General features: G+C 45.4%; 2 protein-coding genes across 3 annotated transcripts; both read right to left on the bottom strand.

Moving 5' to 3' along the window:
* Window positions 1-48: 48 nt before the first annotated feature.
* On the bottom strand, window positions 49-2,454 carry LOC144710995 (uncharacterized). 2 transcript variants are annotated; one of them, XM_078584887.1, is made up of 3 exons: window positions 1,513-2,454; window positions 795-1,117; window positions 49-692 (listed from the first exon to the last, which is right to left on the bottom strand). In XM_078584887.1, the coding sequence occupies exons 1-2, from the start codon at window positions 2,359-2,361 to the stop codon at window positions 803-805; spliced, it is 1,164 nt and encodes a 387-aa protein (XP_078441013.1). In that variant the 5' UTR covers window positions 2,362-2,454; the 3' UTR covers window positions 49-692; window positions 795-802. The 2 variants fall into 2 exon arrangements, with proteins under 2 accessions (XP_078441013.1, XP_078441012.1); XM_078584886.1 differs by lacking the exon at window positions 49-692 and having other exon boundaries at window positions 699-1,117.
* Window positions 2,455-6,763: 4,309 nt separating this feature from the next.
* Window positions 6,764-8,906, bottom strand: LOC144710919 (Sec14p-like phosphatidylinositol transfer family protein). The gene is made up of 3 exons (XM_078584762.1): window positions 7,728-8,906; window positions 7,543-7,667; window positions 6,764-7,277 (listed from the first exon to the last, which is right to left on the bottom strand). The coding sequence occupies exons 1-3, from the start codon at window positions 8,841-8,843 to the stop codon at window positions 6,875-6,877; spliced, it is 1,644 nt and encodes a 547-aa protein (XP_078440888.1). The 5' UTR covers window positions 8,844-8,906; the 3' UTR covers window positions 6,764-6,874.
* Window positions 8,907-17,525: the final 8,619 nt, after the last annotated feature.

The raw sequence follows: 17,525 nt of genomic DNA, 5'->3' as shown, positions 1-17,525 counted from the left end.
ACCTTCATTTCAACTTAATTTGTGCTTATACTCTCTATTGAGCCCTCTCCAGGTTTTCACTAATTGGGCTTAAACACAATATACATAGAAGGAGGGGTTTCTTGCTGAGCGTTTAAGGAGAGTGACGTTGCCGGGGAAAATCCTCCACGCAGGGGGGACAATCTGGACCGTCCAATCTGTAGTTGACGGACGGATTCGCCTGACCGTTAAAAGACTTTGCGAGGAGACGGTTACAACAGGGGAGAAAAAAGAAAAAAAAAGTAACAAAATCTTCTAGGCTGACGTGGCAGGGACGGACTCGATCTGTTGGGTTTGTTGGATCGGACGAAATGGACGACCACGATTTTCAGCGGGCCCTTTCCCTGGTCCAATACCGTGTGGGCCGACAGCGGACCGGTCGTCGGTCTTCCAAGCAGGGCGGTCGCTCCAATCCGTCGGATCGTCAATCGACGGTCAAGATTTCCCCCGATATCCAACGCAATAGTTAAAAGCCTTGTAGTAGTCAGCGCATCCACCTGGCAGATCCAGTTCGACTTTGACTCGAAATATGTTGACCTTATTCGATGTGAAGCGAACATCTCGGTCGACGAAAGGCGCGGCCCAGATTTTGCCACGTGCAGATACAATCGATAGAAACTGATCTGGGCTGGGCCGTTTCGGCCCAATTAACATTATCCATTTTCCAAAAGCAACTAACATTAGGAAATACTTACATTAAAGTCAGAACTATATGCAGGATTGTACAAGATAGAGAAAGAAGAGAAGGAAAGGAGGAAGGCAGTAGGATTATGTACCTGCGGGCTTAACGTGCTCCATCAGGCTCACAGCTACTCTGTATACGTCGAGCGAGGCAGACCAGGTGCCAGGAGAGCGCCATGAGTGAGAGAATGTTGAAGAAGGAAGAGTAAGTGTTGAGGCTTCTGAGTCTCGCGTCCAGCTCTCCGATTCGCTTCTTGGCCGCCTCTATGCCGGCCATGGTCTCTTGCATCGTTGTCGTAGTCGTCGTTGTCCTCGCTACCCCAAACTCCCCCGCTGCCATCGCCGATGTCGTCGTCTCCTCCGCCATGTCCCTCCCCCTCCCTTCTTCTTTCTCCATCTTCATCTTCTTGAACATAACCTGCATGCAGCACCAACATACTCTTAAACATTCAACCCTGCAAAATAGACAGGATGTTGACTTCATCAATCCCCTACCCTACTACCTCTTCTGATTAAAGTAGGTTATTGATGGGACTAGAACTCTCAACAACCCCAGCTCTGATTATTCATTTATATTATCAATATATTAAAAGTTATGGGTTATAGCAAAAGGGATCCTAGAATCTCATTAAAGTGGGTTGTCTCCAACCCACCCTAAACCCTAGACGCTATCTGAGTAGACTCACTAACTTTTAGCTCTACCTATCATACTTTCCCTAACACACATTAATAAACTACTAAACAAATTGCACAGAAATCCAAAATTGGTCTAAACCCTGAACCCTAAACCCTATTTGATAAGACATACACTACCTTGGTGGCCTTGGGCTCCAGGAGGAGAAGGTTGACGAGGACGAGCCCAAGCGCAGCGAAGAGGAGGTACTGCGACGAGGCTCGGTCAGCAGCGACGGCGGCAACGGCAACGGCGTAGGCCATGGCCCGGAAGTAAACTGGATAGAGCTTGCTCTGGAGAACTCCAAATTGGTGGCGAGAGACGGCGCCGGCGAGCACCTGGCTAGACACAAAGGAGACCCACACGCAGGTACCGTAGGCAGTGGCGAACGCCGCCACGTGCGCCACCGCCGCTACCTCCGCCGCCGGCGCGCCGCGCACCAGCTCAACGCCCCGCCGCGCGAGCCCGACGACGCCCCGCCGCGCCTCCGCCGCCACGGCGGTGACGTTCTCGCCCAATTCCTTAGCCTTCTCCTTGGATCGGGAGAAGATCTCTGAAACCTTCTCTTTGCCCAACTCCTTAGCCTTCTCCTCCTTCTCCTTTGAGCGGGAGACGATCTCTGAAACCTTCTCCTCCGCTTTCTCCTTAGAGTGGGAGAAGATCTCGGAAACTTTGTCTTTGCAGGCTCCGAAGGCGTCGCAGATAACGTCCTTGGCGGTGGGTTTTTCCTTAGCGTCGGAGACGGGGCGGGGGAGGAGCTCCGAAGCCATCTCCTTGGCTTCTTCGACGGCGGCGGAGAGGCTTTCGAGAGAGGAGGGGCGATCGGACGGCTGGGGGGACTCGCGTTCGTACTCGACGATGATCAGACGGTGGCCTTCTCGGATGGGCGGCGCGCCGGCGGTGGCGTGGATCTTCGCCGGCGGCGGCGACCAGAGCCCGGCGGCGGAGAGGGAGAGGGCGACGAGGGCCATGGCCAGCGCGTTCATCATCGCTGGTTTCTTCTCTATCGGTGAAAGGAAGAGATCGAACTCGAAGAAAGAACGTGGCTTTGGATTGTTTGGAGTCTGAGGGAGGAGATGGATGATTATCGACGCGTGTTATTCTTCTGACGCGTGGATGGACGCGTGTCGATTTCGGGAATTCTTTATCTGGTTAGAAATTTAATGTGGGGGCGATGTAGCAGGCCCAGGTGGAGAGAGAGAAACGGAAGAAAAACAAAGAGGGTAAAATATTGAGAGACCCACGAAGGGAAAGAGAGGGAGGGACAGAAACAATTGAGAGAAATAGCAAGTAGAGAGAGAGAGAGAAACAAAGAGGGTAAAATATTGAGAGACCCACGTAGGGAAAGAGAGGGAGGGAGAGAAACAATTGAGAGAAATAGCAAGTAGAGAGAGAGAGAGAGAGATGGAAGAAAAGAAACAAAGAGGGTAAAATATTGTGAGACCCATATAAGGAAAGAGAGGGAAGGAGAGAGATAATTGAGAGAAATAGCAAGTAGAGAGAGAGAGAGAGAGAGATGGAAGAAGAGAAACAAAGAGGGTAAAATATTGTAAGACCCCTGTAAGGAAAAAGAGGTTGAGAGAGACAAGAGAAATATAAATTAAAGAGAGAGAGAGAGGAATGGAAGAAGAGAAACAAAAAGGGTGAAACATTGAGAGACCCATGTAGGGAGAGAGATAGAAAGAGGGGAGAGAGAGAGAGGAATGGAAGAAGAGAAACAAAAAGGGTGAAACATTGAGAGACCCATGTAGAAAAAGAGAGGGAGAGAGAGAGTGAGAGAAATAGAAATTAAAGAGAGGGAGGGAGAGACAATTAAGAGAAATAGAACTTAAAGAGAGGGAGAGAGAGACAATTAAGAGAAATAGAACTTAAAGAGAGGGAGGGAGAAACAATTAAGAGAAATAGAACTTGAAGAGAGAGAGAGAGAAATGGAAGAAGAGAAACATAAAGGGTGAAACATTGAGAGACCCATGTAGGGAGAGAGATAGAAAGAGGGGAGAGAGAGAGAGACAAATGGAAGAAGAGAAACAAAAAAGGTGAAACATTGAGAGACCCATGTAGGGAGAGAGATAGAAAGAGGGGAGAGAGAGAGAGAGAAATGGAAGAAGAGAAACATAAAGGGTGAAACATTGAGAGACCCATGTAGGGAGAGAGATAGAAAGAGGGGAGAGAGAGAGAGACAAAGGGAAGAAGAGAAACAAAAAAGGTGAAACATTGAGAGACCCATGTAGGGAGAGAGATAGAAAGAGGGGAGAGAGAGAGAGAGAGAGACAAATGGAAGAAGAGAAACATAAAGGACGAAACATTGAGAGACCCATGTAGGGAGAGAAAGAAAGAAGAGAGAGAGAGAGAGAGAGAGAGAGAGAGAGAGAGAGAGAGAGAGAGAGAGAGATGGAAGAAGATAGAGTTGTTGGACTTAAACGGATGATGATGTTGGATTGGCAGAACAGGACTGAACGGACTTCTGTTCAGTAATCCATTCGTCCGGGTTTCGTCATCATGACAAGTCCGTGGTCAGTCCCGTTCCGTAAAGAGAGAGAAATGGAAGAAGAGAAATAAAAAGGGTGAAATATTGAGAGACCCATGTAGGGAGAGAGAGAAGAGAAATAGAAATTAAAGAGAAAGAGAGAGAGAGAGTAATGGAAGAAGAGAAACGAATAGGGTGAAACATTGGGAGAACCATGTAGTGAAAGAAAGGGAGAGAAGTGAGAGAAATAGAAATTAAAGAGAGGGAGAGTCACAATTAAGAGAAATAGAAATTAAAGAGAGGGAGAGTGACAATTAAGAGAAATAGAAATCAAAGTGAGGGAGAGAGACAATTAGGAGAAATAGAAATTAAAGAGAGGGAGAGAGATAATTAGGAGAAATAGAAATTAAAGAGAGGGAGAGAGAGACAATTAAGAGAAATAGAATTATAGAACTTAAAGAGAGAGAGAAAGAGAGAGAGAGAGAGAGAGAGAGAGAGAGAGAGAGAGAGAGAGAGAGAGAGAGAGAGAGAGAGAGAGAGAGAGAGAGAGAGAGAGAGAGAGAGAGAGAGAGAGAGAGAGAGAGAGAGCGAGAGAGAGAGAGAGAGAGAGAGAGAGAGAGAGAGAGAGAGAGAGAGAGAGAGAGAGAGAGAGAGAGAGAGATGGAAGCAGAGACACAAAAAGGGTGAAACATTGAGAGACCCATGTAGGGAGAGAGATAGAAAGAGGGAAGAAAAGAAATAGAATAGGTGAAAGATCGAGAGGCCCATCTAGAGAAAGAGAGGGAGAGAGAGAGAGAGAGACAAGTGGGAGAAATAGAAAGTAAAGATATATATATGGAGAGAGAGAAACGGAGGAGAGAGAATGGACGGAAGATGGAGACAAATCTAACGGGAAAGGAAGAGTCAGAGGAGGAAAGCTGGAGACAAAGCTGGGGCGAGATACGGAGACACGTATAGAGAAGGTTTAGAGAGAGAGAGAGAGAGAGAGAGAGAGAGAGAGAGAGAGAGAGAGGATCTTTCTCCGTCCAAAGGGAGCAAAGTAACCGTTGGGGGGAAGAGAGGACTCGGGTGGGGAAAGGGACAGGCCATTGTGACGCCTTGGGGGCCGCGTCGACTCGTCTCTCTCTCTCTCTCTCTTATCTCACCTTCCATTCTCTCTCTCTCTATCCTCTCTCTCTCTACACCCTTTCTTGTCTCGCCTTTGATTCTCTCTCTATCCTCTCTCTCATATCAATGCTTTCATTCTCTTTCTCTCTTATCTCGCGTTTCATTCTCCCATTCTATCCTCTCTCACTCTCGCTCTCATTCGACGTCTCGTTCCAAGGGGATAGAGTTGCGCGCTCTCTCTCTATCTATCTCGCCTTTAACTCTCTCCTCTCATTCGCCTTCTCTGTCCAAAGAGATAAAGTGGAGTGATCTCTCTTATCTTCTTTTGCTCTCTCTATCTCACTCTCTCTATCTTCTTTTGCCCTCGAAATCTCACTCTCTCTATCTTCTTTTGCTCTCTCTATCTCTCTATATCTCTATCTCACTCTCTCTATCTTCTTTTGCTCTCTCTACCTCATTCTCTCTATCTCACTCTCTCTATCTTCTTTTGCTCTCTCTATCTCACTCTCTCTATATTCTTTTGCTCTCTCTATCTCACTCTCTCTCTATATTCTTTTGCTCTCTCCATCTCACTCTCTGTACATTCTTTTGCTCTCTCTATCTCTCTATCTCACTCTATCTTCTATTGCTCTCTCTACCTCCCTCTCTCTATCTTCTGTTGCTCTCTCTATCTCTCTATCTCACTCTCTCTATCTTCTTTTGCTCTCTCTATCTCACTCTCTCATATTCTTTTGCTCTGTCCATCTCACTATCTGTACATTCTTTTGCTCTCTCTATCTCTCTATCTCACTCACTCTATCTTTTTTTGCTATATCTCTCTCTATCTCTCTATTTCACTCTCTCTATCTTCTTTTGCTCTCTCTACCTCACTCTCTCTATCTTCTGTTGCTCTCTCTATCTCTATCTCTCTATCTCACTCACTCTATCTATTTTTTGCTATATCTCTCTATATCTCTATCTTCTTTTGCTCTCTCTACCTCACTCTCTCTATATTCTTTTGCTCTCTCTATCTCTCTATCTCACTCACTCTATCTCTTTTTGCTATATCTCTCTATATCTCTATCTTCATTTGCTCTCTCTACCTCACTCTCTCTATCTTCTGTTGCTCTCTCTATCTCTCTATCTCACTCTCTCTATCTTCTTTTGCTCTCTCTATATTCCTTTGCTCTCTCCATCTCACATTTCTCTCTCTGTACATTCTTTTGCTCTCCCTATCTCTCTATCTCACTCACTCTATCTTTTTTTGCTATATCTCTCTCTATCTCTCTATTTCACTCTATCTTATTTTGCTCTCTATCTATCTCTCTATTTCACTACCTCACTCACTCTATCTTCTTCTGCTTTCTCTCTCCCGCTCTCTCTCTCTCTCTATCTCTCTCACCCTATCTTCTTCTGCTTTCTCTCTCCCGCTCTCTCTCTCTACCTCACTCACTCTATCTTCTTCTGCTTTCTCTCTCCCTTCCCCAGTTTCTCTCTATCTCTATCTCTATCTTCTCCTGCTTTCTCCCTCTCTCTTTTTCTTTTGATTGTCTCTTCCTCTCTTTCCCTCTCTATCTCCCACACCCTACCTTCTTTTACTCTCTCACCCTTTCTTTTGATCTGTCTCTTCCTCTCTTTCTCTCTCTATCGCACACGCGCTATCTTCTTTTACTCTCTCTATCTCACACGCCATCCTCTTTTTTACTCTCTCATTTTCGCCAGCTACGATACAGCGAAAAGACGCAATCTTTGGGACACCACAGACTGACAGCGACGATCCCCCATAGAAAAATAACAAGTCCTCCGACTCTTGCACACCAGCTGACGTGATGATCAGAGAAGACAACAGATATCACATGTTTTACAGAATAAAGAACGCATCAAATGGCACATAAAGAATCACACATCCCATAAAAATAAAAATAGTTCAATAAAAACAAAAATAAAGATCACTCCCTTCCCTCGGAGATTTTATATCTGTAGAGAAGCTTCTTCTTCCGCGAGCTAGAGTTGTCCACGGTGATCACGGCCTTGCCCGGCTCGCTAACTCTGAAGCTGCCCTTGACGAAGGGCTCGTCGGCGGCGGCGACGTACTTCCTCGTCTTCTGTATGATCATCGTGTAGCTGTCCTCGGCGCTGGGGACGAACTCCACGCCATAGCTGACCTCCCTGCCGAGAACTCGCAGCTCCCAATTGAGAACAGATCCCACGTGCGGCAGCGAGACGTCGATGGCGTGCTTGGACGAAGGCTTGACGGTGATCTCGGTGACGGCGTGAGCGGCGCTAAAATCAGAGTCGTTTTCCTTGCCGAGTCCTCCGAATTGGACCGGAACTTGCTCTGGTGCGATGTATCTGAGCGTAACCCAGATCATAATATGTTAGATTCAAGCGCTTACCAACTGTGCTAAAAGCTATAGCTGATACTTTTCATCTTTAAGCAGGATGTTGTTCTTAAACACTACCCTACACAGACAATAATATGTTAGATTCAAGCGCTTACCAACTGCGCTGCTACTTTTCATCTTTAGTTCATCTTTACGCAGATACTTTTCATATTTAAGCATGATGTTGTCCTTCAACAGCAAGAAGAAAAAGAAGAAGAAGAAGTTTTACGGACTTGAAGAGGGTCTCGGCTGATTTGGCAGGGCTGGCGAAGACGAACTTGCTCTTGGTTCTTTGAGTTAGAAATGGGCTGATCATCCGGTGGTAGGCGAGGTACCACCATGGCACGTTGATGAAAACCTGGTAATATCATAGAAAATAAGAAGAAGAGGCTAGAGAGAGAAAAGAGGAGGAGAGCACCTTCTTGGCGACGAATTCAGGGTAGTTGTCCTGAAGAAGGTCGACGGCTTGTTGGGTGGCATGGCGGACGTCCTTCTTCAAAAGAGTGGGAGAGTTCTTCAGATCGGTGACCTGAACCATAGAACAAACCCCGCCGGAGCTGAAGTCCAGAAGCTGGCGTATGCCCTTCTCCAAGAACAAGATCCTCCATTGCAAGAACTTCTTCCTCTTTTCTTCATCGGAGAAGGCGTTCTGATACAAATCCTTGTCCTGGAACTCGCCGTAGACGTTGTAGCAGACGGGGTGTCCTTCCCTGTCGTTGCCGCTCATGAACACCACCTTCTCGAGCTCCTGCAAGCCGAGATCCTCTTCCAAAAGCTTCTCGATTCCAAACTCCTCCCTCCAGATCACGGTGCTTCTGATCATCTCGAACGCGTCCTTCACCTTGAAATCTCGCGCTCTCAAGAACTTGAGGAGAACGGTGTCGGTTCTGTCGTCGGCAAGCAAAGGCACTCCCCAAAGATTGATCTCCAGAGAAGGAGCAGATCCATCGGGGACCTTCTCCGCGGCCTCTTCCTTCGGAGGGGGCTTCGAGAACTCGTTCTTCGCGATAGCCTCTTCTACGAGCTTCCGCAGCTCGACGAGCGCCTTCTTCTCCGGATCTTCTAGGTCGGCGACGACGTTGCTTTCCTCTTTGAAAGAGGCGGAAGGCCCGACGGCCGCCGCGTCGTTCTTCGTCTCCGCCTCTTCCTCCTTAACCTCGATCTTCGTCTCCGCCTCTTCTCCTTTAACCTCGATTTTCGTCTCCGCCTCTTCTCCCTTAACCTCGATCTTCGTCTCCGAATCTTCTCCCTTAACCTCGATCTTCTTCTCCGAATCTTCTCCTTTAACCTCGATCTTCTTCTGCGAATCTTCTCCCTTAAGCTCGATCTTCTTCTCCGCGTCTTCTCCTTTAACCTCGATCTTCGATTCTGAGTCTTCTCTCTTAACCTCGATCTTCGTCTCTGAATCTTCTCCTTTAACCTCGATCTTCTTCTCCGCCTCTTCTCCCTTAACCTCGATCTTCGTCTCTGAATCTTCTCCCTTAACCTTGATCTTCGTCGCCGCCACCACCTCCGCCTCCTCCGCCGCTGCCATGGGAATAGGAAGAAGAAGAAGAAGAGAGAGGGGGGGGGGAATAGTGCAGAAAGAATAGGGGACAGAGAAGAGACGGGTCGAGGAGGGGTTTATATAGGGGGGAGAGGGAGAGTAACGGTACAGAGAGAGGGGTGGTGGGGCCTAGGCATAGGCTGTTAGCCCGGTGGCCAGCTTGGCACTGGCTGTCGGGGGCCCACCTTTTTGTAATTTTTAAATTTTTGAGGCCGCGTTTTTTTATTTATTTTTTGGGGGTCTAAATTTAGATATTATTTGTTCGTGTCCTCGGCTTTCTTTCTTTTTTCTAATTTTTACGTCCGGTTTCCGGTTTTCCCGGTTAAGCATCCCCCCTAAACGACACGCTGTCTCTCTCTCTCTCTCTCTCTATTTCTGTCTCTCACAGTCTCTTTTTCTCTCTCATTCTCTGTCTCTCTCTAGTTTTCTCTCTCTATTTCGCTCTATCTCACTCTATCTCTCTTTCTCTCTCTATTTCTCTTTCTCGCTCTACCTTTCTATCTCTCTCGCTCGGACAGCCTATCTTCTCATTCTCTGACTCTCTATCTTTCTCTTTCTATCTCTTTCTCACTCGCTCAGTCGGTCTCTATTTCTCTCTCTGACGCGCTCACTCTCCCTCATTCTCTGACTCTCTTTTTCTCTCTCTTCCTCTCCCTCTCTATTTCTCTGTCTCCCATTCTCTGACCCTCTCTCTCTTTCTCTCCCTATCAATTTCTCTCTCTTTCTCACTCTTTTATCTCTCTCACACTATTATATCCTCTATTTCTCTCGCCCTCATTCTCTGATCCTCTCTCTTTCTATCCTTCTTTCTGTTTCTCTCTCTCTATTTCTCTCTCTCATTCTCTGTGCCTCTCTCTTTCTATCATTCTTTCTACGTCTCTTTGACTCTCTCTCTATATCTCTCTCTCATTCTCTGTGCCTCTCTCTTTCTATCATTTTTTCTACTTCTCTTTGACTCTCTCTCTCTTTCTCTCTCTCGCTCTGTAACTCTCTCTCTCATTCTATCATTCTTTCTACTTCTCTTTGACTCTCTCTCTCTTTCTCTCTCTCGCTCTGTGACTCTCTCTCACATTCTATCATTCTTTCTATTTCTCTTTGAGTCTCTCTCTTTCTCTCTGGCACTGTGACTCTCTCTCACATTGTACCATTCTTTCTATTTCTCTTTCTCTCTGACTCTCTCTATTTCTCTCTCGCTCTCTCACTCTGTATTTCTGTCTCTCCTACTCCATCTTTCTATCTCTGCCCTCTCTCCTACTCTCTCTCTCTCCTTTTCTCTCCCTCTCTATTTATCTCTTTGACTCTCTCTTTCTCTCTCGTTACTTTTCTCTCTCCCTCTCTATTTATCCCTCTGACTCTCTTTCTCTCTCATTCTCTGAGAATCTTTTTCTCTCTCCCTCTCTATTTATCCCTCTGACTCTCTTTCTCTCTCATTCTCTGAGAATCTTTTTCTCTCTCCCTCTCTATTTATCCCTCTCTCTTTCTCTCTCATTCTCTGAGAATCTTTTCTCTCTCCCTCTCTATTTATCTCTCTGACTCTTTCTCTCTCATTCTCTGAGAATCTTTTTCTCTCTCCCCCTCTATTTATCCCTGTGACTCTCTTTCTCTCTCATTCTCTGAGAATCCTTCTCTCTCCCTCTCTATTTATCCCTCTGACTCTTTCTCTCTCATTCTCTGAGAATCCTTCTCTCTCCCTCTCTATTTATCCCTCTGACTCTTTCTCTCTCCCCCTCTACATTAGCCCTGTGACTCTCTTTCTCTCTCATTCTCTGAGAATCCTTCTCTCCCCCTCTCAATTTCTCTCTATATTTCCTTTTCTCTTTCTCTGATTCACCCTCTTTATCTATCTATTTCTCTCTCACACACTCTCTTTCTCTTTCTCTTTCTCTCTCATTGAATCTAATTTTCTCTCTCTAACTTCTCTCTCTCTCTCTCTGACGGTCAGTTAACGGTGCTAGCAAGGCTGTGAGGGGAAGTGACTCTTCGAAGGGGTGTTGGGGTGTTGTGGTCCCCACAAAAGACACGTTACCGTTTATGACCGTTGTTCCCTCCACGTTTTTTGGAAATATTACTGACCACTTTATGGGCCTTTCTGGATTAAACTTATTAAATTACTCTTTACTGAGTCGACCCCCATTAGACTGTAACGGCCGGATCAAATAAAATCTACAGGGACAACAAAGGACAAATTTTTATGTTTTTTAAACGCTTTGTTTTTTGCAAGTTAGTTTGTTTTTATGTTATTTCCTTATCCTTTAAATTATCTACATAATTATATTAATTAGCTTTCAAATTTAGTAAAAAGATATTGGAGAGGTGACTAAATAGCACAAATGCCAAGACCATATTGGGCATGATGTCAGATCTATAAATTGTGGAAAGGGAAAATATTATATTCGGTATCATTTTTTGGGGAGAGATAATAAGCACTAGAGAATCTGAAAATGAATTATCTTCTATTCATATAATAAGGTTGTCATGCAAATTGACGACATGAAGAAAGTGATATTAGAGAATATGATTCGTTAAATAATTAGTATGAATTAACAAAACTATGCACTGTATTTATAAATCAAAAGATGATTGTAGGATAAATGAATAAATATATTTGTAAACCGGACTAGTTTATCATAATCAAGTCGTTGTAAAAAGGTTGTAATTTAAACTACCTAATGCCAAACAAATGAAATATTAGGCTTTTCTAAATCATTTAGGAAGTACCCCTTGTGCTTTCTCATCATAGAGTTGGCGTACTATATCAGTGATTACAAATTGATGATGTGAATTGAAAATATGAAATTATCTTATTAAAATGTTAGGCCAAATTATCTTAACATGAAATTACAACAATGAATATAATTTTTTTTATAAGGGAGAGGGTATTTGATACGTAATTTGAGGATTACCCATTTGCAACTTATCTTCAAGTTTGGCACAGAATCTTTGTAGCTAAAAGTTCACATATTGTCTAACTATGACGATAAATATGTATATCATTGAAAATACCTGAGAGAAAAATTAGATTTGAAGGCCAAATATTCCATCGAGAAGTTCTACCAACATACAAAGCTGATGTTAGTTTAAAAATAAACAATAATCCATTATGTTAAGATAATATTTTAATATCTGCTCGTACAGTCATAGAAAGCATTACATAATTCATCCCATGAGGCCTTCTTACAGGATGATATTCCACCTAAGAAATATCTCACAATGTCCAGTCAAAAAACATAATCCAAAACATATACTTTTCTATATTCCACTCAGCTGTCAAAGTGGTCCCCAACAATAGAATGAACAATCTTTTCGGTCTAATACAATTCGAAAGAGGTAGATATATTTCAATTCTGTCACGTGAATTTCATATCAATATGATTATATCCCAGATTTTTTCTCTATATTTGAGCACTACAACTTGATTTTGAATGTATAATACTACTGATCATAGATTATTAAAACGATAGCAACACTTTTAACTATAAATAAAACACAAAGAAGGAATTTTGAATAATAATTTTCTCATATTATTTAAACAGAGCCAAAAAATTCTAAATCACTTTGTAATATGTTCAACTTATAAAACTAGTGTTAGTGAGAAAATAAGTGGTTTTATACTGATTTAAGGGTTGACACAATGTAGTTTCTAGAATCTTCTAGATTTTTTTAACGTTCCAGATGTTCTAGATTTTTAGGGAGTGATGGGAAGACCATGTCTGCTATTGCACCACAACCACGACATGACCATCCTCTCCATGTTTGTTCAAGGAGATGATCAGGCCATTGCTGAGGAACAATTGCCCCACATAGGACCCCCTCGTTTGAGTGACATTAAACATAATGCCACTTTTGGGTTATTAGGCTTTGATATGTATGAAAACTTAAAATGGTTTACGATGGAAGACTGATAATAGAATCAAAAAAACATCAATAAAACCATGAATTGAATCACTTGTGCACGGATCGTGTCCACGATTCCTTGGATCCTTGAGTGAGTCAAGTCAATCTGCTCATGTATACAACCTCTAGGCCTATCCACATGGTCCATGGTATGCCGAATCTACTTCTTCGACTTGAAGAGCTCTGTTCATGCTCTATCATCATCGTTACGTAAGAGATTGATGGAAATATAAGTGGTTGGCAAGCCAATCATGCATTCCATATCTCATTTCATATTCATTAAGATAATGTATTCATCGTAGTGCATGTATGATGCTTATAATAAAGTATGTGAATACATGATTCTACTTAGTGAATTATGATGAGATCATAAATACGAAGATCACAAGTCTTTGCATGTGTTCTAAACATTCCTATTCTGAGGATATTCTAGAAGGACTCAAAGTATCCAAATAGAATAAAGTTATCTAGCTTCACTCATGTGGTGAGTATGGCTAGTCTCGCAGTCTTTAGTGTGGATACGCTAAGGATAGATAGTGGGTGCTATTTAGTGAAAAGAGTTCAGTGAATTGACCTGTACAAATCCTTGAATGATGTTATACCAAACTTCCGATCAGGTTGTTCATGTCATAGTTGGGTATGTAGTTCGTAGAATAGAGACACCAAAGACGTACTATGGGCAGACAATTTACTTTGACTATGATCGTGGGACTCTAAACAAACTTAGTTCGGGTGCGTCAGTAAGTTCATAAAGAGAATTGAGTGGTCAAGATGGGACCATCCACCCTCAATATACGAGGAGATAGCTAAGAAAGGCGATGTGATGAAGTCCTCGGCCGAGGTAGTAAAATATCAGAGAAGAGTTCTCCAATGATTTCTAAATGCATTAGTACTAACTTAGATGACCAATTAAGGTTTGAACATCGCCTAAGTAGTCCTAGGAGCATCAGGTGGACGAGGGGGAGGGGGGTGAACATATTCTATGAGTGAATCGATATACACTCCTTTGTATCTTCTAGAGCATAAGGCACCCCACTGGCTAGAGACTCGACATCTTGATTAGGAGGGGTAAAAAGGGGGGGTGGGGGGGGGGGGGGGGGGGCGGGGGGGGCGGGCGTTAGGGGGAGAGGGCGGCGGGGGGTGGGGCGACGGGGTGCAGGGGTGTGCTGCGGCGAGGAGGGGGGTGGGGGGGCGCGGGCAGAGGGGGGTGGGGGCGCGGGTGGGGGGATGGCGTAGAGGATGGCAGCCGGGGGGTGGAGGGTGGCGGGGAAGGCTGGAGAGAGGGGGTGGCGGGCGTCGAGGAGGGGGGGGGGGGGGGGCGGTAAGGAGGGGGTGCAGGGGCGAGGGCGAGGGGGGTTGGGGGGCGCACGTTAAAAAAAAAATCGCTCAATCGCACATAACCGCACCACACAAACCCATGTGTAGTGTGCGATGGGGTGTGCGAATATTGTGTGTAGTGCGATGTGCAAAATTCACACCGCACCGCACAAACACTCTAAAACAATTCACATGCACATTTGGACCTTCCCTATCCCTAAGCTCTATATGACACGACTCCTCCTAAAGTGGATGGATCTCAAGCAAGGCATGTTCAAGGTAGGTGATTACATTGATGATTTCGAGGAATATCGCATGTGCTGCCTCTTTGTCAATAGCCCATAGATACAGTTTGCTCTTTTCATGCATGGTCTCTGTCCTGAATTAGGCGAGAGAGTATTGGAACAAAATCCGACAACAGTAGAACAGGCCTACAGCATAATAGAAAGCAACGAGTATTCCTTTGAGGACACGAGTTCGGCGGTGGCCACGACTACCCGCACCATGATTGTCGCCACCAACACCACCCCTAGATCGACTTCGACCATGAGTGGTTGAAAGGTGTACCCACTACACCTAGGAACACTGCCCCCCCACCGACGACGATCACTATGGTTCCTGTTGCCTCATCCATCGTCTCAACGGCTCATGCCCCGAACATGACTCGCAAACAACTTCAATGCTTCAAATGCAAGGGATACAGGCATCGACGGTCCCACTGCTCCTCTCTCCTTTACATAGATTTCAGTGGGAACTCGATTGACCCACCACTAGAGGAGGACGTTGAGGTAGACGTCTACCCGGGAGATTGCCCGACGAGGAGATCTATGAGGAACCATTAGGGTACATATAGATTACTCCGGATGTTCCGACCCCGCATCTCGCTCATAGTGAACTTCGACATTCAACAGGGTGCCAGCCACCTGAAGTCCGAGAGTCCAGCGGCCCACTCCTCGATCACAACACCTGTTAGGACCCCGACTATCCCTACACCATTGTCTTCGACACCTTTGGCCCGCTAACCCATGACAGTTTCAGGGGTTGCCTCATTACAATTGCCCACCCCAGCAGTCATACTACCGCCCCCGAGGGCACAACAGCCACCCATCCGATGTTGTGCAGCACACCTCAATCTTCTACGTCTATGTCAAGATCGGGGGACGTATGTGCAAACTCATCATAGATAGCGGGAGTTGCATCAATGCAGACTCCGAAGACACCACGGCAAGACTCGGCCTTGCCCTTACATCGCATCTGGCTCCATACAACTTATCATGGATTGATACTTTGACTGTTCATGTACGATCCCAGTGCCACGTGCTGCTAAAGATGAGCACCCATGATGAGCACTTTTTGTGTGACATCCTACCCATGAAGATTGGTAGCATCATACTAGGGCGACCATGGCTGTACGACTATGACATCCAACTTTTGGGATGGTCAAACACATCCTCCTTCATGTATGGGGGGGACCGATTGATATGGTATCCAACTGTAAAAGCGCCGACACAATTAGTGCCAACTATCCTGACCTTGACTCCCCAGTCGAAGGCCTTGTTGATCACCAGCGGGTGTATATTCCGTCGTGAGCTTGACGAGGAGCGTGACGACCTACCAGTGTATTTCTTCCTCACCCGAGATGTTCCCTCGGAGGAACTACCATGGGCACCTGACGCACCTGACAAACCCGAGTTAGAATAACTCATTCAATTTCGAGGATGTCTTCCCCCAAGAGCTCCCTAACGAGCTCCAACCCATGCGAAGAATTCAGCATGCCATTGATCTAGTACTTGGGACTTTGCTCCCAAACTTGGCACACTACCGAATGGACCTGGTAAAATACAAGGAATTGTATCGACAAGTAAAGGAGCTCATAGGAAAGGGCCTTATCTGAGAGAGTCTCAGTCTGTGCGCCATTCCTGTGTTACTCACCCCGAAGAAAGACGGCACTTGGCGCATGTGTTGCGACTCACCTGCCATCAACGAGATTACAATGAAATACCATTGTCCCATACCATGAGTGCAGGACTTATTCGACCGGATGGCCGGTGCGACTATATTCTTGAAGATTGGCTTGTGTAGCGGATACCATCAGGTCCACATTTGACCAAGAGATGAGTGGAAAATGGCTTTCAAGATCATGGATGGCTTGTTCAAATGGAAATCATGCCATTTGGGCTCTCTAATGACTGAGTACATTCCAGCGACTAATGAACGAAGTCTTACGCCCGTTCATTGGCAGATTCGTTGTCGTCTACTTTGACGACATCCTCATTTTTAGTGGCTCCTGCAAGGACCACCTCCAACACCTACGAGAGGTGTGTGCGGCCTTACAACGGGAGAAACTCTAGGCCCATCTGAAGAAGTGCAGATGCTTCATGACCGAGGTTTCCTTGGCTTATCATATCCGCTCACAGAGTCTCAGTCGATCCGGCCAAGATCGAAGCCATTACGTCGTGGCCACAACCCATGGACGTTGAAATAGTATGGATTTTCATGGATCTAGCAACTTTTTACCAGAGATTCATCCCACGATTCAGCGATGCCACCGCCCCCATCACTGATCTCATCGGTCTCGATAAGTTAGAGTGGGCGAAGGCGGTCGACAAGGCCTTTGAAGAAGTCAAGCGACACATGACTAAGGCTCCTGTATTGTGACTACTTGATTTCAGCAAAGTATTTGAAGTCGCCTTTGACACCTTAAGCATAGGAATCAGTGGCGTCCTTAATCAGGATGGACACACAGTAGAATATTACAGCGAGAAACTCAATGATACGAGACGTCGATACGATAATTACACACGAGAATTCTACGCCCTAGTGCAGTCACTTCGCCACTAGCGCCACTACCTCTTACCCAAGGAATTCGCCCTTTTTTCCGACTATACGTGTTGCGACATTTTCACGACCAGCGGAATGTCAGCGACCGGCACACTCGTTGGATCGTGTATCTCCAAAACTACATATTTGTCATCTGACACAGGAAAGAAAAAGATAACGCTGTCGCCGATGCTCTTAGCTGGAGGCCAACGGTCCTCACCCTAATGAAGACTCGCATTTTGGGGTTTGAACAACTCCCACAGGACTACGCCAATTGCCCCGATTTCGAGAAGATCACAAATGTGATTTGTGAAGGCCCAAGAGCCGAGTATCAAGATTATTACTTCTTTGATGGTTACCTCTTCTAGGGAAGAGGCTCTGTGTACCCCGTACCTCGTTCTGGGATTTTCTAATTTGGGAGACGCACGAGGGTGGTCTGAGCAGACACATTGGCGTTAATAAGACAATCCTAACTCTAGAGCACCAATTTTACTGGCCGTCTTTGAAGAGAGACATGGGGAAGATCATCCCTCGCTGGTTGACCTGCTCCATGGCTAAGATGACCAAGCAGAATGCGGGGCTCTATACATCATTACCCGTGCCGACATGCCCTTGGAATGATGTTAGCATTGATTTCGT

The sequence above is a fragment of the Wolffia australiana genome, chromosome 13 (assembly GCF_029677425.1).
Source record: "Wolffia australiana isolate 7733 chromosome 13, ASM2967742v1".
NCBI lineage: Eukaryota > Viridiplantae > Streptophyta > Magnoliopsida > Alismatales > Araceae > Wolffia > Wolffia australiana.
The sequence above is the reverse complement of the archived record's forward strand: the minus strand, read 5'-3'. Positions and strand labels throughout refer to the sequence as shown.

Excerpts from the sequence above, each read along its gene's own strand:
- LOC144710995 (XM_078584887.1), bottom strand. The coding sequence starts at position 2,361 with ATGATGAACGCGCTGGCCATGGCCCTCGTCGCCCTCTCCCTCTCCGCC. Across the intron at positions 1,118-1,512 it reads TGGAGCCCAAGGCCACCAAG|GTTATGTTCAAGAAGATGAA; the intron begins GTAGTGTATGTC and ends TGCTGCATGCAG.
- LOC144710919 (XM_078584762.1), bottom strand. The coding sequence starts at position 8,843 with ATGGCAGCGGCGGAGGAGGCGGAGGTGGTGGCGGCGACGAAGATCAAG. Across the intron at positions 7,668-7,727 it reads CTGAATTCGTCGCCAAGAAG|GTTTTCATCAACGTGCCATG; the intron begins GTGCTCTCCTCC and ends TGATATTACCAG. Across the intron at positions 7,278-7,542 it reads TCAGCCGAGACCCTCTTCAA|ATACATCGCACCAGAGCAAG; the intron begins GTCCGTAAAACT and ends GGTTACGCTCAG.